This window comes from Bos mutus, chromosome 21 (genome assembly GCF_027580195.1).
Source record: "Bos mutus isolate GX-2022 chromosome 21, NWIPB_WYAK_1.1, whole genome shotgun sequence".
NCBI lineage: Eukaryota > Metazoa > Chordata > Mammalia > Artiodactyla > Bovidae > Bos > Bos mutus.
The window spans coordinates 26,649,504-26,673,121 of record NC_091637.1 but is presented as its reverse complement, the minus strand read 5'-3'; the positions used below and the strand labels follow the sequence as shown (position 1 = coordinate 26,673,121).

The following is a 23,618-nucleotide window of genomic DNA, read 5'->3' as shown; positions in this document are numbered from 1 at the left end:
GTTGAAGCCGAAACTCAAGTACTTTGGCCATCTGATGCGAAGAGCTGACTCATTTGAAAAGACCCTGATGCTGGGAAAGATTGAGGGCAGGAGAAGGGGACAACAGAGGATGAGATGGTTGGATGGCATCACTGACTCAATGGACATGGGTTTGGGTAGACTCTGGCAGTTGGTAATAGACAGGGAGGTCTGGCGTGCTGCGATTTATGGGGTCGCAAAGAGTCGGACACAACTGAGTGACTGAACTGAACTGAACTGAGTGCTGATATCAGCTGGTTCCAATACCCCAAGGGACCCAAATGGAAACTTTCTGAGGATGGGGTGCCTGTCTGTGGTCCCTTACCCCTGCCTACAGCAGCAGCCAGCACTGTGTGATTACTCCATAAATGTGTGCTGAATGAATGCATGAATAAATGTACAGAGAAAAGGGACTTGAACAGGGAATTCACTGACAAATTGAATGGCATTGAGTGCCAACCTCATGCCTGGTAAAGTCCTTGGTGCTGTGAACAGAACAAAGAATGCAGAAATGAGGGGGGGGGGGAATCCTGCCTTTGTGGCAAATACATTCTGATGAAGGAAGATAGGGAAAAAACAAAAATATACATAAATTAGAGTTTAAAAGGCAAGTACAGATTAAATGAAATTCCTGTTTTCTGGCAAGATGAGAAAAATTTAAACATGTCTTTCCCAGTTTGGGCTTCTGCATTAGTGTTGTGTGTTCTGTATCAGCATTAATCAGACCTCCTTTTTAATCTTATCAAGGGTCACAAGTCCTTAGGAGATAAGCTTCCTTTTCAATCATGATGGTCCATGACCCACTTCCCTTTCATTCATAAATCTAGATGTGTAAACTGTCAATAATACAGCATTCAATGTACAGATCTGTGTCTCAAAACCGTATGTAATTATGCCTTGACCTCTAACAGGCAACAGTTGTCAGAGGGGAAGGAGGCAGGAATTCCCTCTTTAGTGCAGCTTTTCCTACCAGGAAGGAGACCAAGAGTAAACCTCCCATAAATTCCCTCTCTGGGGGCATTTTATGGCTATGAAGATGGGAAGACCCCTGGCAGCTGAATTTGCAAACATTATCACAAACTTATCTCCCATTTGTTCTTCTAGACACCTACCTGCTTTTCTTTTCCCTGACAAGTTAGGTGTATAAATCTCTAACCATTTACCCAGCTGCTTCTTTTGTAAAACTACAATACATGAATACTTTCTCCTGTTAATCTGTCTTCTATTGACAGTTTAATTCACAGCCCTCAGGGATTAAACCTACGAGGGTAAAGTTTTTCCTCTACAGCAAAAACTCTAGATGGCTCTTTCAAGAGGTTTAGTCATGAAGAGCAGAGAGGAGAGGCAGAACTGAGGGTTAAGAGTGTTGTTACTAAATAAATGCTGGAGAGGGTATGGAGAAAATGGAACCCTCCTACACTGCTCATTGCTGCGTCAGCGTCAGCTTTGTTCTCATTCTCTACTTCCAAAAGGGTCATGTGAGGCCCTAACAGATGAAAGACAGTCTTCCTTGGATAGGAGGTCAAGACAGGGAGCAGCATGGTGGTCATGGAAGGCTCCAGTGGCCACCGGTCTGCCCTCCCAACACACTCACTTCTCTCCTAGCCACATCACTGGCCTCCTCCCACCTGAATGGGGATGGGACTCCCCAGCCTTCACAAGCCTCTGCTCACGCAACATGAGATCACTTCCCAAGGAGAAGGATGTAAGATACATTCATGGAAACCCCACTGTCCTGTGGAAGGATGGCAGGGCAGTGGGAGAAAACCAAGGCCCCCTCAAGACACGTGAGGACCTCTGCTGTGGGTAGCTGGCTGTGACATGGTGCTGGACAGAGAGGTCCCCCCACACACCCAGAGGAAGGCTTGCTATTCTCAAACGTCTGTAGTCTGTGTGAAGAAAAGTTCTCAAAAATTTTATTACAAAACTGAACCATGACAGAATATAAGCTTACACATGTAAATAGTATTTACATTATATGCAAAATATATTACAGCTTTAATTTATGAACCGATATATCCTGGTTTTTCTTCTTTTTCTTCTCGGTTTTCTTTGCATTGCTGATTTGCATTTTCACTTGATCTTGTAATTTAGAAAAGAATGCCTGAGATGATTTTAAGGCTTTGTCTTTACCTTCATCCTGCAATTAGAAATAACATAAGGTCATGCTGTAAGGTATTATGCTTAAAGATGAACAAAAACAAATGACTACAACAGGGCATCACAGTGTAAATGTGGAAAAGAACTAGACAGAATTATGAGAGCCTGCGCCAATTAGAGCAGAAGTATTATACACATTTTATACGACTACAGTGGTCTCACAACGTCAGGTGACCATCAGCCCCTGCACTTGAAATCCAAGGTTTGGGCTGTAACACAGCCAGTGCCCACAGAGGCCTCTTCCCTCCCCTCCCATCCCTTTCCCTCTGTGGGTGAGCTTGGTCACTAGATGCCCAGGTCACCTAAAGTGTGCCACTGGCCCTGTATTCAAGCCCCCTGACACCTCTCCTCCCCGTCCTCACCTTTAGCAGAGAGGCTTTTCCTGTCTTGGTCAGCTGTTTCAGCTTCTCAGAGGCTACTGCTTTGGTGTATCTCCCTGCCTGGTCTGGGTTATTCTTTTCAAGAAGTCTTCTCCGCTTTTCTTTCTCCTTTATTTTCAAATGCTTTTGATATTTCTTTTTCCTCCTTTCTCGTTTCTTGTCTGTAGCTGTTTTCTCAGCAGCTGTTTTTATATCTCCAGCTTTATTTTTCTCCTATTGAAAAACCACCAACAACACACTCATTAATCTAATCTAATGACTTCGGAAACTGTAAGAGAAGCAACTGCATGAACTGTGGCCCACGTGTGAGAAGCAGCCTGACCCGACCCAGGCTGAGGGGCTCTGACCACTCAGCGATGTAAGACCTGGGAAGCACTATAAGACCCGGGAAGCACTGTAAGACCCGCGACGTGTGCTCTGCATACTCCTTCACAAAGGTGGCCTGGAGAGCATGGGTGTCAGCCTTCCCCTCTTGGAGAAGCAGGCAGACCCCATCCTGGGTTCCAGGGACCTGCCTACGGCTGCCCAGCTCTGAGCCGTTGAGGGCAGGAAATCTAGATGGTGAAGGTCCACTTCCTCCCTTTTCTCCTCTACTCCAGCCCAGCCTAGGGTAGGAGGCAGAGGCTCTGAAGGGTGGGTGTGGGTGGAGCAAAGCAAGTAAGCACAAAAATGGAGGGCTCTGCTGCCAGGCTGCTGGGGAGATGAGGCCCTGCCAGACATCAGTCCACCTGGCAGAAACCATCACCCCCGCGCCAGGCGAGGGCTCCCAAGTACACAAGGCAGGGGTGTCCTGTGTGTGGTGGGTATGTCTAGCTCTTCCTAGACCCACACACTCTGTTCTAGACCATGGTTCCAGGACTGATAAGCCTCACATGGATACAACAAAAGGGGGAAATGCTAATATCAAAGCACTGCTAAATACATGCAGTTTGTTTCAAGTCTAACATCTTAGCTAACATCTAACAACCTCAAACTTCTAATATTCAACCTGAATTATAACAAGATACCGATGCTAGATATTTGTAATCAGCATTTACAATATTTCTCAAACCTACATCTCATAATAATACATGATTATAGAAAACTCGTATTTGAATATTCTATAATATTACTAATTTGATTATAGGTGGGAACTGCTGAGATATGTCAGAATAAACACTACAAGCTCAAAGAAAACTATTTAAATGGAGATCTGACTATAAACGACCAATTTATAAACAGACACTTCGACACTGGCTTCTTACCTTGACCTCCTCTGGGGCCAGGAGGGCTGCGTCACTGACACTCACGGGGGCAACCTCCTCCATGGTGACAGCAGGCAGATTTGATACCACTTTAATTTCTGGAACAGGCTAGAAAAGAGACAACATGTTTGATAGGAAGTCAGAAGTGGTCCTCATGTAAAACACTTAAATCGTGAACCTAAAGAAGTATAACATACTTCACGGAGATTATTTAAAATGTGAGATGTGAGGTCTGTTGGCTGAGCTAGTGGACATGAAGGATCTAACCCGACAGGTAGCAGGCACTGATGAATGCCAGGTACAGACACCACCCACACCCCCAAGTCCATCACACAGTGAAAACACAACCAGAGACCAGACAGGGAGAAGGGTGGGAGAGGAAGAGAGCCTGTGGCTAAGACTGAGGGTCTGGTAGGGACCGCCAAGGAGATGGAAGTCAGACTGGACCAGCTGGGGGGGTCCAGATCCGTCCTGGGACCAGACACGAGCCTTCCCCATGGGAGGCCCAACCTGTGGTTCATGGGAAACCCTGCAGGTGTGCATCTGAACCCAAACAAACAGCCAGTCTCTCATCTGTCATCTACTCCCTGAGATGTCACACACTTACTGGCTTGGGGATGAAGTGGAAGTTTGAGAGCGCATCCAACTTTAAGAAGAGGGAGTCCATCATCTTCTGGATTTCTACATGCTCTGGATTTTCTTCCTCTGCTGTTTTTTGCTGAGGAAATCAGTTCAACATCATCAGACTAAAGCGGCGACACAGGACAGAACACTCAAGGCATCACCAGTTTCTCATCGTCAGGCTTCAGCTCCAAAGACACTTCTCAAGGTAAGGTCACTGTTGCAACCGAACTGCTAACATTTAGAACTTACAATTTTGTGCCCTTAATAGTTAGGCATTGTTGGTGGGAATGTAAAATGGTGCAATCACAGTAGGAAGATGTCTGGCTGTGCCTCCAAAAGTTAAACAGAGCATCACCATAGGACCTGGCAGCCCCACGTTTATGTATATGCCCAAAAGAATTAAAGGAGGTACTCATACACTTATTTAAGTACATATACATGTATGTCCACGGACACACTATTCACGAAAGGCAGAAACAGCCCAAATACTCATCAACTGTTGAAACTGGATCCATAAATTGTGGCACACATACAACAGAGTATTATTCAGCTGTAATAATTGCTGGAAAGTTAATAATTAGCTGTGAGAGTACCAGGGGACCAAGAGTGACTGCAAACCACCCCTAGCCAGTGATACTCCATGGGAGCACTACAGCCCTTCTGCTCTTACAGCCACACTGCCTCACACTACACAATGTCACCCCAGCTCAGGACTTCTGTCTCTCACACCTCTCAAGCAGTAGGTAGAACCCACAGAACTCGTTCTCTACATCTCCTCCCTGAATGGCAATGGCTTTGCCATAGTGGCCTCCTCACCTGGTTGAGTTTGATGTACTCCTGTTCGTAAATTTCAGCAAGGCTCAATTTACTCTTTTCGTGGTCCAGTGTTAAACGCTTTTTATACTCAAATGCATCCTCTTTAGGCTTTTCTTTGCGTACGACATCATCCCAAGCCTGAAACAGGAAAGGCACATGGAACATAAATTGACTGACAAAATCTGTAACTTCTTTCTAGGGTCCCTTAGGCCTCTTCCTCTGGAATACCGATTATCATTACAGAGTAAGCAAACTGCAGCCAAAAGAAAGGCGTTTTCTCAAAGCAGAGAGTGCATCACTCAAGTGTCCTTTTTTGTTTTAAATGCTGGTTACCAATTTGAATTCCACAGCTCCCCATGGTGGTTTGTCCAACAGTCAAGACAAGAGTTTGCTTCATTTCAAAGGAAAAGATCCTCTGTGTATCATACCCATCCCTCAAACCCTTCCTATTTTAAGCATACACATCTTACAAAGTCATCTCTTGCTATACATGCCTCATGCCCAAATTTTACTCTAAGTTTACAAAATAAGATCAGTTTTTAAACAAAAACTCTTTGGTAGGTTTTACACACTTGAAACCTAGACCCTTCATATGTCACACTAGACACGGTGCCTGGACCAAGGGTCCTGGGTGTGAGCATGTCAAGCCCGACCCCAGTCACCCTCCAGAGCTTCATCGCACACCACACGAAAGGTTAGCAAGGATGGGAGGTTGCGGGGGATGGCAGGGGCTCTGGCTACTTTGTTCTCCTCAGGAAGGACACCCTTCTTTCTGGGGTGCTAGCAAGGACAGTATCTCATACAACAAAGGTCAAGGATACCTTTGAGGTAGACTTAGGGCTTTTAAACAAAAACTTGATAGGAACAAATATTCTAGGAAAAGAGAGTGCTACTCCTACTCCCAAAATATTCTATTTCTAAAAATGTCAGTGAACTTTGAATTAAGTTAAATTTCATTCTTACTGACCTGATCTTTTATCCTCTGCTTAATGATATCCTCTAGTTGGAGAGTGGTTTCCTCTGTGATCACAGGTGCTAAAGGATACAGAACGTGTACTGTTAGGTAGATAGAAATGAACCCATAGTTTTGTGAATTCTTGGGCCACCCCACACCTCCCGTATCAGAAATGGGGGAAAGGGACACTAATGTGTGTGTTAGCTAACCTTTCTGCAATTGCTCCCTGCAATTTGAGAACCACAAAGCTACAAAGTACACACAGTGATAAGTGCTAACACTTTTAACCTGTGCACCTGGGGATGCACTCCTTTTTGCACTAAATACAATGAAAATTCATTCTGATGTAATGGGTACAAGAAAGAATTCAATGAGATGGTCAAAGATTTTGGCTGGAGTGACAATTTAATCACTGGACAGTAACAGCAGGCACTGTAAACAGATCAGCAGCAGGACTCTAATTATGGGTGACACATTCGGCATTACCAGTACAGTAGTAATTCTTGGATGGATCAGTGGCGTTGTGGCTGTACAGGAGAATGTTCTAGTTCTCATAAAATAGTAAAAGTACTCGGGACCAAAGTGTCATGATCCTGGGTACTTACTTTCAAATGACTCGGGGGGAAAAAAGCACACACACACACAGCCACACATGAACAGGGGGAGAAAGCAAACACGGCCAAAGGTTAACAATCGGCAGACCCAGGAGAATGGCACACATTTGTCCACCGTACTAGTTTTCAACTTTTCTGTATGTTTGCAAGTTTTTAAAATAAAAAGTTTGGGGGGAAGAAATATTACTCCTAATCTATGAAAACCACCGAAAAGGGTACGTGAACACCCGTGGAAGCCCAGTGGGCACACGCACCCATGCGCACGGCATGGTCGAAGTGCAGGGTCTCTTCCAGGAGGCTGTTCTCGGGCCGCTTCTGCGCTGTCACTTCTCCTTGAAGCTGCCAAGGTTTCTTCTCCAACAACTCTTTTTCCAAAGATGCAATTTTTTCATTCATCTGAGCAAGAGACAGAAAGAGTTACCACACGTTTGGAAATAGAATTAAGACATACAGGTGAGTAAAAGCAACTAATACTTTTACTAGGGGGAGAGCAAGAAATGCATTGTTCCTGAATAAAATCCCGCTTTGTCTTTGCATGTTTTTAAGGATGGCAGTTGTGACTTCTACTCCTATCTGGAGGTAGGATAAGGAGCTGTAAATGACCTCTTTCCCGCACTCGTTTGAAATGTTATGTTTACTATTTACTCACTTCTCCCAGAAGCATTTGGGTGTATTTCTGGGCTCTGTTCTAGTGAAACTGACCTATTTTATTTATTCACAAACCACTATCAACTTAATTATTAAGCATTCCAAGACTAAGTAATTTTTTATTAGGGCATCAGTATCTGATGGAGCCTAACGCTTGACTCCAGGCTTCCCAGGTGGCTCAGTGGTAAAGAATCCACCTGTCAGTCCCTGAGTTGAGAAGATCCCCTGGAGAAGGAAATGGTAACCCACTCCACCATTCTTGCCTGGGAAATGCCATGAACAGAGGAGCCTGGCGGGCTGCAGTCCATGGGGTGGCAAAAGAGTCACACACAACTGAGCACATATATACTACCCCCTTGATCCACACCCACAATCCAAATTATCTCTAATGTCTAAAGAGGTGGCATCTATAATGACTTCATGGTGTATAAGATGACAGTATTTTCAGCAACCTTACCAAATTATTTTTCCTAATAGCTTTCCAGTTCACCTGTTTGGTTTTTCTAGTTCTCTCTCCAAATATGAAAGCTTTCATTGCAGTTTTCTCATCTCTTATTAGTGTTTTCTTTCATAGTTGCCCTGGCTGAGTAACACTTCTATAAGAATCTTAAGTAACAGTGGAAATAGTAATAGTGGTAATGGAAATAAGTCTTATTCTTGATTTTAAAGGGATGTTTCTAGAATTCTACCATTAAGCAGGATGGCAGATTTTGGCTAGATACGCTTATATTTTGCTAGAAATGAAAAAAAAATTAGGAATGAATATTGAATTTTACTAAATGTATATGGAGGTGACTATGTGATTTTTCTCCTTAACCTAACTTGATTTCCTAATCCTGAATCAAGAGGATGAGGCCTACACAGCTGTGGTAGCGTTACTCTTTCATTGCACTATTTTGCATTTCCACATCACTATTCACAAGTGAGACTATGCATGTTTCAATGTTACCTGTCAGGTTGGGGTATTCGTGTAATCATTCGTGTCTTCACAAGAAGACAATTTGGAAGCTTTACTCTTCATATGTGGGAACTGATCAAACAGTACTAAATTATACACTTCCTGAAGGCCTGATACAATTCCCCAGTAAACTAAACCCACTTGCAATGTAGGGAGGGAAGGTCACTAACCCAAGGACAAGTTTCTTATTTTCTTTCACTTTTTTTTCCTTAAAGACTTTCTCTTCAGGGAACAATGCGATAATAATACATTTAACTCAGATTTTCTTTTTAAAATAATGCTCTTGATATCCTTGGTATCTTTGGTTATTTACTTATTCTCATTTCAAGTTGTGTGATATAATTTTAAGACATTTTAAGATAAAGCCCAATGTCTGGAGCCAGGCTATATCTATTATTTTCAAACAACATTTTGTTTGTCTGACAGCATGTCATAAGGAAATAATTTTTATCAACTTTGGAAAATGTGTTTGAATGTATTAATTAGAATTCCGGCTGCATGGCACCTCACTGCTGCTGCTGCTGCTAAGTCACGTCAGTCATGTCCGACTCTGTGCGACCTAATGGACTGCAGCCTACCAGGCTCTTCCATCCATGGGATTTTCCAGGGAAGAGTACTGGAGTGGGTTGCCATTGCCTTCTCCAACGGCACCTCACAGATACAAGCAGTTGAAGCGATTACCAGGAGAGGCTCATAGGACAGCCAGTTAGGAAAAAACCTGTCTCAGATATAAAGACAGCAAGGACAGAGAAACAAGTTTTACACATGGACTCCATACTGAAAGCCACAGGTTGGGAAATGCAGCACTGAATTTTGTAAATTGCCTGCTTCCCACACGGTTATTTCTATGCACTGCCACAGAGAGCAACAAGATTTTTTTTTTTAAAGGATAATTAGGTGTACCATCAAAAAAAAAAAAAAAAAAAAAAAACCTCCTGCCATACACACACACACACAAAACCAGGGCACATGCGTTAGTAGTCTGAGTTTGACAGTCACTGTTAAACATAATTTAAAAATCCCTTAAATTTCCTAATTATTACCTTTTCTTGTCTTTTTTCAAAAGAGGATTTGACTTCATCAGAGTCTTTCTGTACATTTAAGATATTTGTATCTTCAGTGTCCTCATCATTGGGCAGAGCAAAGGTCACTCTTTTCAAGGTTTCTTTATGTTGTTTACTGTCTCCACTTTCTTCAAGGTCATCATCTTCATCCCTATGAGACCAAAACATTTATGAAAGGAAACATACCAGTTTTCATTAGAAAATCAAAAAGAAACAAGCTTAGCAGATAAACTTTTTTGTAGACAATGCAATTAAATATTCAGAACTTCCAGTATTTAGGTAAAATAGAACAAAGTGTCCAATATATAGAAAACAAATTATTCATCAATCTATGATACAGACTTATCTCACCTAAGTAACAACAGGGTATTTTTATTGGCACAGAAAACATATCAGAGCTCCTGGTAAGGAAGGTCTGCCTGCTACTGCCAGTCACACTGATTTACACTAGGTCGTTTCTGACGTCCCTTCAAATTTGGTGACTTCCTCTGGCTATTCTGAGACTGTCTGACTTTAGAGAATCCCACTTCTTAGGACAATCACATCTGATGACTAGTAGTACACAGATGAATCGGCAGCTCCAGCTTACAGTGTAAAGGACTCAAAATACTCACGTCTCAGAAATGCTTTCTTCTCCTTCAGCAATCTCTTCCTCTTCATTTGAAGCCAGTTCATTCCCATCATCCTGGACACTTGCTACGTCTTCATCACTTTCAACTGGATCAAAGAAATCTTTGTATTTCAGGTTTCTGGAACTTTTACCTGACTAAAACAAAAATACTTTGAAAACCTTAAATCAAGGATAGAAAAATACATTAAATCACACATAAATGTGTATGCATACTGTGTAGGGGAAGTCGGCAACTAATAACACTACTACAAAACCCTAAAACTATTGGACCACAGCAAACTGAACAGAAGCACAGATTCATTTATAACTGGTAGGACAGAGCACCACATTCTTCTCTCCAAATCTTCTAACTACAAGTATTTCCAAAACATCCCTGACTATATAAAGTATACAAATATCTTCTTTCATTCTTATTCTTAGTGCTTGGTGAACATCCATGTTTGAGGGAAAATTCTGAATCTTCGTAACATGTGTGACTGTGGTTCTGAAGCTACAAAGGAGTGTTTCATGATAAGGAAATGATGGCTTTGGTTTAATTTCTCCAGTCCCTTTCTTTTTTTTAAAAAACTGATCTAAATATTTCACTGATCCCCTGGTGAATTTTGAAGTATTTAACCCTCTTCTGGAGAAGGCAATGGCACCCCACTCCAGTACTCTTGCCTGGAAAATCCCATGGATGGAGGAGCCTGGTGGGCTGCAGTCCATGGGGTTGGACACAACTGAGGGACTTCACTTTCACTTTTCACTTTCATGCATTGGAGAAGGAAATGGCAACCCACTCCAGTGTTCTTGCCTGGAGAATCCCAGGGACAGGGGAGCCTGCTGGGCTGCTGTCTATGGGGTTGCACAGAGTCAGACATGACTGAAGTGACTTAGCAGCAACCCTCTTCTGGAGAAACAGAAACCCATCTCATGTGATGAGGCAGAAAGAACACTCTGTCCTCTCCGCAAATTTTACCTTAAGATCCTGGCCTCCAAACAGTCCTCCTTCATCTTCATCGGAATCCACATCTTCAAAAAAATCAATATCATCTTCCTCTTGGTCATCTCTTTGTTCCTCTTCTTTTTCCATGTTTTCTAAAAAGGTCTCCATCTCAGAGAGCTTGAAGAATTTATCATCTACTATGGACTTTTCTGTTGGTTTCCTAGGCACTCTGCTTTGCACCTTGCTCTGACGTTCTAGTTTGCTGATATCAAAATCAAGATCAGAGTCCTCATCGCTGAAATCTGGGCTTTTCCTCAGATCCAATTTGCTTGAGTTTTTGGCTCTCTCCTCTGCTTCAGGATCATCAGCACTCAGGTCTGACACTTCCACCTCCTCTGCTTCCTCCACCTCCTCCTCCTCTAAATCTTGTTCCAGGTCCTCCTGGTCAGCAGCCTCCAGCTCCATCACATCCTCTTCACACTCCTGCTCTTCACTCTCTGGGAGAAGACTGATGTCTTCATCTTCAATGGTTTCACTAACTGCACTCTGGAAGTGCTGTAAAATTGGTTCATTTTGCAGTTCCAACTGTTGCCAAATCTGCTCATCATCGAAATTATTTATCATCAATTTTTTTAAAGGACTCCCATGTTTCCTGTCATTCTCTAGTACTTTATTAAAGTCATAAAGTACTTTTGTTAAAGAAGTAAACTTTGATGCCAGTTCATCTTGAATGCTGTTAAGAGGCAGGGAGAAGGCGTTAAATGAGATTTATAATTATAGTTAACAAGTTCACAGCACTCAGAAATGAAACGAAAAAAAAGGGCCAACTCTTGTGCAAAATCAAATTTTTAAAAAGTTGAAGTACTGCTTTACAATATTATATTAGTTTCAGTGATTCAGTATTTTTATTAATTATACTCCATTAAGTTATTAGAAGCTAATGGCCAAGATCGTTCCATTGCCATACAATATATCCTTGTTGCTCATCTAGTTTACACATGGTAGTTGGTATCTCTTAATCTCACACTCCTATTTCATCTTCCGCCCCGCCCCCCCGCCCCCAGCAACCACTTTTTGGTTCTGTATATTTGTGAGTCTGTTTCTGTTCTGCTATATACAGTCATCTATATTTCTTTAAAAATTCCACATGTAAATGATAACATACAGCATTTGTCTTTTTATGACTGACTGCAACAGGCATAATATTCTCTAGGTCCTTCCAGGCTGCGGCACATGGCAGGATGAAATCTTCATTTTAAATATAGATTCTGGCCCCCAAGAGTGTACTGTCTTGCCCAAGAATTGCATTAGTATATAAAAGGTGACAACCCAGTATCTCTGAATCTGTTAGATTTCAGGCAGGGAACCCATTACAGACCTCTTTGCCTAGAGATAAAGAGTGAATCTTCTGGATGAGGAAATGGCAACCCACTCCAGTACTCTTGCCTGGAGTCCCATGGACTCCCATGTAACTGGCGGGTTACAGTCCATAGAGTCATAAAAGAGTCAGATACGACTGAGCATGCATGGAGTGTATCTTAGCCTTAAATGCTCAACTCTGCTATATCACAGGCCACTCCATTCAGTCAGTCCACCTGCTGTGGCAAGAGTGGTCACCGAATAGCTGCGACATCTGAGCTGATACCTATCTGTAAGATGACAGTCTGACAAAAAATCTGGAGACACATATTTCAGGTAGAAGAAACAGCAAGAACAAATTTCCTAAGACAGAAATGAAGCTGGTGAATCTGAGGAGCAGAAAGGCCAGCTTGGCTTGAGTGTGGTGAAGGAGGCAGAAGGGAAGGTTAGAGAGCTGGGTGGGAGCCAGATCATGCAGGCCTCAGAGACAAGAGGCTGTCATTTTCATAAGTGAAGGTTTGGGGTACTTCCCTGGTGGTCCATTTGCTAAGACTCCACATTTCCAATATACAGGGCCTGGGTTTGATCCCTGGTCAGGGAACTGATCCCACATGCTGCAACTAAGAATTCACATGTAGCAACTAAAGATCCCGAGTGCTGCAACTAAGACCTGGTGCAGCCAAATAAACAAGTAAATATTAAAAGTAAATAAATGAAACAGTACAAATATTTTAAAATCTTAAAAAAAAAAAGTAAAGATTTTAAAGCAGAGAAGCAAAATGACCTGACTTATGCTTGGAAAGATGGCCTGCCAAGAAGAAGGAATGAAATGAAGGTGATCAGGAGGCTGACGCAGACAAAGGATGCACAACTGTGCTAGGATCAGAGCTGCAGAAATGGTGAGAAATAGTCAAATTCGGAATACTGTTTGGAGATGTAACTGACAGGATTTGCTAATGAACTGGATGTAGAATTGAGAAAAAGGAAGACACTGAGGAAGCGGCTTGGTTTGCGTCTGAAAACCTGTAAAGATACAATGTGATAGGGAAGGCAGGTGGAGAGGATGGGGAAAGGATCTCAGGGAAGGCAGAGGATAGGAAGCAAACAGAGCAACAGTTCATTTTGGACAGACTGAATCTAAGATGCTAGGTGTACGGCTTTAGTTGGCTGTGAGCCTGGAGTTCAAGGGAAAGGTCGGGCTTGAAATACAAGATCTCTATATAGTCTTCGAACAAAAACACCAAGAGCTCGTGCTGGGAAGAGAGATTAAAGACAATTCTAATTTTCAACAGGCTCAGTCGGGGGTTGGATAGATAAGCAAGTTAGTACTTTCAATAAAGTCTGATGTTGAGTAAGTAAGCACTGGGTGCTCTGGGAACAGATGGAAGAAAGAGCACGCCACCCGGTGTGTCTGTGTGAAGGGTGAGAGCATGAAGACCTCGAGACTGTAATAACCCAGGTTAGTTTGAGTTCAGCAGCACAGAACTGTGGTTCTGTGGGAGACCCACAGAACATAGCTCTTAACTATCTAAAGAAGTGTGACAGGCCAGGGGAGCGCAAACTACCTGAATCGTAAGGAAAAGAGCTCTCCCCTTCTCCTAATCTGGAGCTTGCCGGGAGCCCGCAGCCCGCGCCCACGCGAGTCCTGCGCCGCACCAGAGCCCGGAATCTGGGCACTTACGTGAGGAAGCACTCTGGGCTGTCGGTGGCTTTACCGACCTCCCTCAGGCACCGCTCCAGGGTCCGCCGACGCCAGGCTGGCCGGGCCATGGCTAACTGCCGCTCGGTACACAGCGCCGCATGCAAAGGAAGTGAGCCACCGCCCGGAAACCAGGCCGCAAAGATTCGCCTCCGCGCGGCTGAAGCCAGGAAACGAAGGTTCCGCGGCACACAGGTTCCGGACCCACCTCCAGCCTCAGCCAATGACGGCCCGAGAACTTTAACCGGATTGCGTAGGGGGGCGGGGCTGGAAACCGAAAGTCGCCTTTGGTCAGCTCGATGAAATTTCTCCAAACTTTTTGTTTTGTATTCCTGAGGGGCCCACAGGAGGTGTCGCGTCCTCCTTTTAAGTTTCTGCTTTAGAAACACTCGGTGACTTCAGTACGCTGTGCTGTAAAACAGAGGGCCTGCTCCCCTGCACGCGCGCACACACACACACACACACACACACACACACACACACACACACACACACACGCCGCACACTCGCCAGACCCGAGCTTCTTTTGCCCCGCCCCTCGGAGCTTTTGTTCGGCTCTTAGTCTCGTCTACTCCGCCCTTTCAGTCTCCCGCCCCGCCCCTAGCCAGGTTGTCCCGCCCTTCCGGGCTCTCACCCCGCCCCTAGCCTCGTTTGCTCCGCCCTTTCGGCCTCTCGCACCGCCCCTAACACGAGTGTCCAGCCCCCTGCCGCACAGTCGCCCCTCCCACGGAACTGCAAGTCTGGAATTAGCAGATGCTTCCCAAGATGGCACGAGTGCTGAAGGTGGCGGCCGCGAGCGCCGCAGGTGAATACTCCGGGATCGGGGCTGTCCGAGGAGGGGGGGCTCGCGGGAAGGGAGGCCGGGGCGTGAAAAGGCCGCGTGTGGTCAGCACACCTGGGTCTGCTGCGGTCTGCCCCCGAGGCACGTTCCTTGGCTGTTGTCAGCGCCTTTAGAGCTTCCCAGGGACGCGTCGGGTTAGCCTGGGGATTTCCTTCTGTGTTTGCTTCCCTGGTGGCTCAGAGGTTAAAGTGTCCGCCTGCAATGCGGGAGACCTGGGTTCAATCCCTGGGTCGGGAAGATCCCCTGGAGAAGGAAATGGCAACCCACTACAGTATTCTTGCCTGGAGAATCCCATGGACAGAGGAGCCTGGTGGGCTACAGTGCACGGGGTCGCAGAGTCGGACACGACTGAGCGACTTCACTTTCACTTTCTTTCAAACTTTGCGTTTGACGGTCAGCAATTCTCTGTGTGGTCCCGGAGGCGGGGTCGTTCGGCTAAGGGACAGCCAGGCCGAGCCAGACGAAAATGTGGTAAATGGCAGAGGGACAGTGAGAGACGGGGGAGGAACCAGAAGAAGCACTGAAAACGCAGGCTGAACTCCCGGTCCACTCTGGAAGGTCAGTTGTGTAAAGAATATGGAAGGTGTGTGCCTTCTTCCCACGTACCCTAAGATATTCGCGATCTTGTTTAAAGCCAGGGAAGAAAGCAGCAGACGAATGTGGAAGGTTTCTTGAGTTCTCTATACCACCATTAAAAAAGAAACAAAACCTCTCAAGTTCTCTGACATCCCAGTTCATCTACTTTCTCCTCTTTTTTTTTTTCCTTCATCCTTCATCAGGGGTAGCTATTTCTCTTAATCTGAAATTCCCTGATGGGAACGAGTTACCAAGTGGTGATATCTCAGAGTTACTCCTGAACATACGTGACAAATACTTAAGCTGAGCACCTTCAAAAAGTGTTCAAGGGCATGAACCCTAAATAATGTTAGGTTTCTCTCGTAGAAAATGCTGTCTTGAAACTTACAGTTGAAGTCCTTTAAAGCCCCGTCTCTAACTGAACAAGTACTTTATTGATCACTGTTTTTGGCTCCCAGGTGGCTCAGTGGTGAAGAATCTGCCTGCCAAGCAGGAGACGCAGATTCCATCCCTGGGTTCGGAAGATCCCCTGGAGAAGAAAAGGGCAACCCGCTCCAGTATTCTTGCCTGGAGAATTCTGTGGACAGAGGAGCCTGGCGGGCTGCAGTCTATGGGGTTGCAAAGAGTCGGACACGACTTACTTAGCGTCTAAACAACAACAACATAGTCTTTCTTACAGTCAGAAAATGTCTTACACATCTATCATTGCAAGTCACCAAATCTAAGAGATGAGCCCTATACAAAGTGCACTGTAATAGTTGTAACTGTTTCAGCCCTGGATCAGTTTATTTATTTTTTTTTTTCCATGGTAAACATTTTATTTTTCTACCTTAGTTGCTTATGGGGGTAAAAATAAAACGTCATTAGGGAGAAGCACAGATGAACTATTTATGGAGATGAGGAAAATTCACAATGGCTTGAACGTCTGTGAGCTAAGTATACTAGCACAAGTTCACTAAAGCAAAGCAATTCATAGCAGAACAAAACAAGCAGGAAAAAAAAAAGCCATACAGATTTTGAAAAATAGCATCTATGAAAAAGTCTATGGGAAAATAAAAGGAAATTAACCAATGATGACATCAAGCATCTTTAATGAGATGAGCCAAACTGCACACGTTGGGCCTAAAGGATGTGTGTGCATGCTTGTTGCTAAATTGTGTCTGACTCTTTGCGACCCCATGGGGCCCGCCAGGCTCCTCTGTCCGTGGGATTCTCCAGGCAAGAATACCGGAGTGGGTTGCCATTGCCTTCTCCCCTGGATCAGTTTAAAGAGGTGATATATACATGAAAAAATACTTACAAAACAGTCATCTCATCTCTTAGAAAGCTATTTCTTAGAAAATAGATATTATTCATAGGATTTACCCTAACAATATTAGAAACTGAGAATCAAAGAATGGTAAAGAAGGACTTCCCTGGTAGTCCAGTGGTTAAGTCTTCATGCTCCCAATGCACGGGTCATGAGTTTGATTCCTAGTTGGGGAACTAGCATCCCACATGCCACACAGCTCAGCTAAAAAAAATGGTACATAATGTTAGTAGAATGGGAAAATTAAACATCATGGTTGAACAATATCAACTTTGTTGTCAGACAGACCTGGACTTGAGACCCAGCTTTGCCACTCAGGGTGACCTGGAAGAAAATCAGACCAGTTTTTTTTTTTTTTCTCCCCCCTCTAAGTGGGAAGATTATTAAAGTACTCTCTTGAACTATGACTATTCTCTCTAATTTATGGCCATCAAAACTAATAGGCAGATCTGGACCACCTCACGGTGCACTCCTGTTTCAGAATTTGTGATCACCATTTGCTTAGGCAAGATTGTGTGGTAGTATTGTTGCATAACTCTAATGTTAAGATAACCTGTAGGTCTTTATTGGGAGAAAGGTCAAATCAGCGAGGTGTTAAATCATGGGATCTGTCCGGGTGAAAGATCCCAGCGGTGTGGAGAAGGCGTAGAGACTGGGCCATTTCTGCACTCTGACCGATGATTTTCTTGGTTGTTAGCATTTTTAAAATTCACTGTGCCCTTCATATGGCTCCTTGGTCTCCACAGAACCCTGCTTGCCACTGAACCAGCAGTCACTGTGTGTCATTAACAATAAGAATGGCCAAATTTATTGTTTGCCAGTTATATATGTCTTGCGCTAGTAGTATATTTACATCAAATACCTAATTTTTACAAGACACTAGCAAGGCAGATATTTAGCAGGTAGGACCAGTATTTTTTTTTAAACTAAAATAAAAGAGAAAAGATTAGAACACATCCCATCTAGTAAGGATTAGGTATTCTTTTTATGAAATTTGCTTTAAATGGTATATTTATGTGTGTACTGGCTTGGAGCACAATTGAATTTCATGGTGATACACTGAGTCCAAAGAACTGGAGTCTCCAAGGAGAACACGAGCACCAGTTGGGACAGTGTGTGGAGAAGACACAGAGCAAGATGACGTCAGTAGTGGATGTCTGTCCCCCATGGCCAGCAGGTCTATCTCCCTGTGGCTAGGGCAGAACGCTTTGCCTGTACACACTCCCCTTTGCCACAGTGCCACAGTACAAGGAACCTTGTCCCCTCCCTGCGGAGGACAGGTGTGACTGTCACACTTTAAGCAGAAACAAAGGAGTAGTCATTGATCCTGAGTGAGGGAGAGGCCCCACAAGGTAAGAGTGACTCAGGCTGTGGGCTCTGTGTCACTTGGTGAAGCATTCAAGGCCCAGGCCCCTCCCCTTGAGGCTGAGGAAACTGCCTTCCCGACAAGAAAGACCATACAGTCCTCAATCAAATCAAATGGTGCCACTTTAATTTCCCTGTTAATCAAAAATTTTAGTAAAGGGAAATTATTAATAATTTTAGGTTAGCCGAAGCTCTGTGATACTAGGTACTATTTAAAGTGTTTTTCATTAAAAACTAACAACTCTTTGTTTAAGTTATGTGTTCTTGGGATTTCCCTGGTGGTCCAGTGGCTAAGACTCCAAGCTTCCAATGCAAAGAGCTCAGGTTTGAACCCTGGTCTGGGAACTAGATCTCACATGCTGCAACTATGAAAGGTCCCGCATGCTATAACTAAGACCTGGTGCAGCCTAATAAATAAAAATAAAATGCATGTTCTTCAATTTGCTATTTCATACTTGTTTATTAAGTGGTATAGTTTTGCAAGATTATATTTAGACCTCATACTTACATGTGATTTTCATTCTTGTGGGGAGTCCAGCTCTTAAAGTCCAGTGTTTGGGGAAGAACACATTGCAGGCTGCTTCTATTTCCAGATGCAAATTTTCTTCACATTTAGAGGCATTTCTGCTTCTAGTCTTTCAAAATTATAAAAAGAACAATTAAACTCACTCAGAGAAAGTTCTCATAGATTTAAGTACCCTCTTGATCTTTGCCTGTTTTTTCCCCTAATGAGATATTTTCTTTAGTTGATAATCATCCAAATAAAGTACACATTAAAAGGTACTTATAGTTATGACTTTCATTAACTTACTACAGAATATAAGACAAAAAAATTGGTTGTAGGTAGAGAAGAAAATTCCTTGCTCTCATCATTAAATGCATGTCATTTCACTGTTACATTCAAACTTATGCTTTATGAAATACAGAGAGTAACAAATGAATGTTTGTGATATGCAGCTTTCCTTTAAGTGTTATTGGTAAATATAAATTATTATGAAAAATGTCACCCTTTGTCCTGAATCTAAAAAGCACAGAAGGGAATTCCCTGGTGTCCCAGTGGTTAGGACTCTGTGCTTTCACTGCCAAGACTGTGAGTTCAGTCCCCAGTTAGGGAACTAAGATCCCAAAAGCCGCATGGTGCAGCCAAAAACAAAGCAACGGTGAATAAAAAGTTCAGAATTAGCCTTTTAATTCCAGACAGTTATTTCAGAGCAAGATGAATAATTCTGATGTACGTTTTTCATTTATCTCCTCTGATTTAATTTCCCTAATTAAAAAGAATGAGTAAATAATTTTTACATGTATTTTTAAAAATTAATTTTAGAAAAACATCAATTCTCAAAAGAGGGATGTCAATGGCAGTTCAATTTTTCAGGGCTTTTCCCCAGACTTCGGACTCCAGTTTCAACAGTAAGAACTTCCGCGTCACTGTCCTCACATCCAGGGGCTGGCCCTGTATGGAACCTCGGTCGACTCAACCATGTTGCAGTTGCAGTGCCAGACTTGGAAAAGGCCAGAGCATTTTACAAAAATGTTCTGGGGGCTGAGGTGGGTGAGCCGGTCCCTCTTCCAGAGCATGGAGTGTCCGTCGTTTTTGTCAACCTGGGAAACACCAAGATGGAGCTGCTGCACCCACTGGGAAGTGACAGTCCAATTGCAGGATTCCTAAAGAAAAACAAGGCTGGAGGGATGCACCATGTCTGCATTGAGGTATTTAGTTACTTTAATCCTTGGTGTTGTAAATTTCTCTTTTAAAATGTCTTTTATGTTTTTTAAATTTCTTCAATTTGGTTTGATCTCCTTGCAGTCCATGGGACTCTCAAGAGTCTTTTCTAGCATCCAGGTTCGAATGCATCAATTCTTCAGCATTCAGCCTTCTTTATGGTCCAACTCTCATGTCTGTACATGACTACTGGAAAAAATCATAGTAATATTGGTCCTCTTCAAAGATGGATCGATAGATATAGTCTCTTTCCCTCTAGAAGACTGCAAATCATAATGAAAATATGTCTCACTGAAGTTTGGATTTAACTGTCACTATCCACTGAAGTTGGAGAAGGCGATGGCACCCCACTCCAGTACTCTTGCCTGGAAAATCCCATGGATGGAGGAGCCTGGTGGGCTGCAGTCCACGAGGTCTCGAAGAGTCAGACACGACTGAGCGACTTCACTTCCACTTTTCACTTTCATGCATTGGAGAAGGAAATGGCAGCCCACTCTAGTGTTCTTGCCTGGAGAATCCCAGGGACGGGGGAGCCTGGTGGGCTGCTGTCTATGGGGTCGCACAGAGTCGGACACAACTGAAGCGACTTAGCAGCAGCAGCAGCATCCACTGAAGTTGGCCAAAACAGGTTTGCGTTCTTGCTATGGTATTTACTGATCATGTGCACCTTCTGTGCAGTAGGAATACACTGTTTTCCTTGTCACAAGGCAATTAGAAGAAGCAAGTGACAAGACTTTATAAAGTAAGAATTTCCATATACATGCTAAGTATTATAATTATTTTCTACCTTTAAAATTTTAATAACTTGACCTGTATTACAAAGGCAATACATATTCAATTACCGACTGTGATTTCTCACATCTTCTCAGTTGCATCTGCTAACAATTTCTGGGGAAAAAAAATGTTAGACAAGAACAGTCTCTTTAGAGAGGCTTTATCCATAAATGTTCATGTTCTGAAAACTTGCTTTTGGAATATCAGCAGTATTAATTATGCTTTGATTTACATTATTTTGGTAGGATAGGTCTCTTGATTTTAAAAATGACATAATTAATAGTTAGGCTTCATTCTCAGTCCAGGAAAGAGGGGGTTTGGATTCCAGCGTGAACACAAGTATTTATTCAGTTCACATTGCAAACATATTAGAGAACCTACTGCATATCCTCCACCGAGTGCTTGTGTTCAGAAAGAATGTACTCTGTTTGAAGAAATTATAGTTTATTTTTAGTAACATTTGGTATCCTCATCCATTGTTCAACCAGTTTTAAAAGGCAGTATGTAATCCTTGGCTCTTTGAAAATAAGTCTGTATAAATGTGAAATTTGTTAAGTCTATATTTGTTTACATGGATGTTATCCTCTCTGGGGCTTTGTATTTTTTTTAATTGTTTGTGAAGCTGTTAGATCATTAAACTCCAGGGTGATGTAGAACTGCCTCAGAATGTAGGGATTCTTACTATCCTTTTCTATCTACTTACTGGGTTCCCAGTCTAGGAGGATGACTTTCTAAGACAGGTACGTGTTAAGTCGCTCAATTGCATCTGACTCTTTGTGACCCTATGGACTGTAGTCCTCCAGGACCCTCTGTCCATGACATTCTCCAGGCAAGAATGCTGGAGTAGGTTGTCATGTCCTTCTCCAGGGGATCTTCCTGGACGCAAGGATCAAACCTGTGTCTCTTATGTCTCCTGCATTGGCAGGTGGGTTCTTTATGCTAACACCACCTGAGAAGCCCTCAGAAATGAGAAAAACCACTCTTCCATCAAGTATTTAGAAACACATTTGATCCTTTCTAGACTACCAATAAATATGAAGAAAATAGAAATGGCTTAGAAGAGATTTGCAAAATTATACATGTCTGGATTTTTCAAGAATGGTGAAAGATATTTTGGTGACAGTTTAATAGTGATTTTCATGTATATGAAGTTCTGATCTCAAAAGTAATAACCGGTTATTTCCTTGGTAGTCCAGTGGTTAAGAATCCACACTTCCAGTGCAAGGGGCACAGGTTTGATCCCTGGTCATGGGACTAAAATCCCACATGTCATACTGCATGGCCAAAATAAAAGTAATAATCAGACAGTTTGGCAGATGGGCGGTTTGGAGATCAGGGAGGCACTCATATCTGTTGAATACCTTCTACAAACTGTGCTCAGAGCTTCTCATCTGTTATCTCATTTTGAACTCTTAGCTATATATATGGTGGACCTCATCTCTCTCTTGTAAATGAGGAAGCCAAGACTCTTAGGAAAAATAACTTGTGAAGAATCATCAATAGTGCTGCAACAAGAACATGCCATGAAGTGAAGCAGACATCATTTAGGTCCTAAGGAGAAATGTTTACTAATGGAGAAAATGCTTAAGCACTATGGTTGCTCACCTAGGAAAATTTAGCAAACTCTCATTTTTGTGATGGTTAAAGAATGGTTCTGCCCAAAGGCAGAGGAGTTAGACACACGTTTGCAAAGTTTCTTCTATGTCTTACGATACTATAGTTTGGTATTTTTATGATCTCAGATGTGTTCTTGTTTATTTCCTTTTCTCAAGGTGGATAATATAAATGTGGCTGTGATGGATTTGAAAGAAAAGAAGATTCGTATTTTAAGTGAAGAGGCCAAAATAGGAGCACATGGAAAACCAGTGATCTTTCTCCATCCTAGTGACTGTGGTGGAGTCCTTGTGGAATTGGAGCAAGCCTAATGAATAATTCACAAGAAACTGATCACCCTGAAAAAGCCTTATCACAGGGTGCTTCAACATCGAGTCTTTCACTGCTTCTGTCACTTAGAAGTCAGAACTAAATTACAGAAAGAGATTTTTTTAATTACATGTGTGTATATACATGGATACACACACAAAATATTTGCTGATTATGTTGGATTCTTTTTTCTTGATTTGGAGAAAACTTTGACTACTGAATACTTCTGGAATATTATTAAAGTCATATTCAGAGAAATAAATTATTCCTGTTCTGAAATGGGGTTGAGTACAGTGTGTCTGCTGTGTGTAAAGAGGGGCAGGATGGAGGCATAGAGAACACCTGACAGCCACATGGCTATATATCTGGGACAAAGGGCTTTCTAAGGATGTTTTAGAGAATTTTTTTAGAGCAAACTGTTTAAGGATTAAGTGTTGACCTCAGAATTTTTGTTCTTCTGTAGCAGTGCATGTTCACAGGCTCTTTATTTTGGGGGCTAGTGCTAGATTATAAACAGGAAGTTTTGTGGCAAACTTGGTGCCTAATCTAGTGGGTACATAGATAGGTGATTTTTTTTTTTAGTCAGTAGACATAGAAAATTAAAAATATCAAAGGAATATTTCATCCAAAGATGGGCACAGTAAAGTACAGAAGTGATAATGACCTAATAGAAGCAGAAGAGATCAAGAAGAGATAGAAAGAATACACTGAAGAACTGTACAAAAAAGATCTTAATGACCCCCGATAACCACAATGGTGTAGTCTCTCACTCAGAACCAGTCATCCTAGATTGTGAATTCAGAGCCAGTCATCCTGGATTGTAAAGTCGACAAGTGGGCCTTAGGAAGCACTAAGCACTTTATTTTTAGCCAATAAAGCTTAGTGGAGGGGATAAAATTCCAGCAGTTATTTAGAATCCTAAAGCATGCTATTAAAGTACTGCACTCAAAATGTCAGCAAATTTGGAAAACGTGGCAGTGGCCACAGGATTGGGAAAGGTTAATCCTCATCC

General features: G+C 42.8%; 2 protein-coding genes across 2 annotated transcripts; one reads left to right on the top strand and one right to left on the bottom strand.

The window, feature by feature from the left end:
- Positions 1-1,906: 1,906 nt before the first annotated feature.
- MPHOSPH10 (M-phase phosphoprotein 10) lies at positions 1,907-14,593 on the bottom strand. The gene is made up of 11 exons (XM_014478408.2): positions 14,078-14,593; positions 11,071-11,770; positions 10,096-10,247; positions 9,461-9,632; positions 7,066-7,207; positions 6,210-6,277; positions 5,243-5,380; positions 4,410-4,520; positions 3,803-3,910; positions 2,541-2,771; positions 1,907-2,158 (listed from the first exon to the last, which is right to left on the bottom strand). Exons 1-11 carry the CDS (start codon positions 14,164-14,166, stop codon positions 2,009-2,011), a joined length of 2,061 nt encoding a protein of 686 aa, XP_014333894.2. The 5' UTR covers positions 14,167-14,593; the 3' UTR covers positions 1,907-2,008.
- Positions 14,594-14,740: 147 nt separating this feature from the next.
- Positions 14,741-22,897, top strand: MCEE (methylmalonyl-CoA epimerase). Its single transcript, XM_005896348.3, has 3 exons — positions 14,741-14,900; positions 19,562-19,896; positions 22,456-22,897. Exons 1-3 carry the CDS (start codon positions 14,849-14,851, stop codon positions 22,606-22,608), a joined length of 540 nt encoding a protein of 179 aa, XP_005896410.2. The 5' UTR covers positions 14,741-14,848; the 3' UTR covers positions 22,609-22,897.
- The last annotated feature ends 721 nt before the right edge of the window (positions 22,898-23,618 follow it).

What these genes read in the sequence shown, in the direction of transcription:
- MPHOSPH10 (XM_014478408.2), bottom strand. Translation starts at nt 14,166, where the DNA reads ATGGCCCGGCCAGCCTGGCGTCGGCGGACCCTGGAGCGGTGCCTGAGG. An exon ending in AGCCCAGAGTGCTTCCTCAC is followed by an intron (nt 11,771 to 14,077) that starts GTAAGTGCCCAG and finishes GCCTCTTAACAG; the next exon opens with CATTCAAGATGAACTGGCAT. An exon ending in GAAAAGCCTCTCTGCTAAAG is followed by an intron (nt 2,159 to 2,540) that starts GTGAGGACGGGG and finishes TTCTAATTGCAG; the next exon opens with GATGAAGGTAAAGACAAAGC.
- MCEE (XM_005896348.3), top strand. Translation starts at nt 14,849, where the DNA reads ATGCTTCCCAAGATGGCACGAGTGCTGAAGGTGGCGGCCGCGAGCGCC. An exon ending in GGCGGCCGCGAGCGCCGCAG is followed by an intron (nt 14,901 to 19,561) that starts GTGAATACTCCG and finishes TCAATTTTTCAG; the next exon opens with GGCTTTTCCCCAGACTTCGG. An exon ending in TGCACCATGTCTGCATTGAG is followed by an intron (nt 19,897 to 22,455) that starts GTATTTAGTTAC and finishes CCTTTTCTCAAG; the next exon opens with GTGGATAATATAAATGTGGC.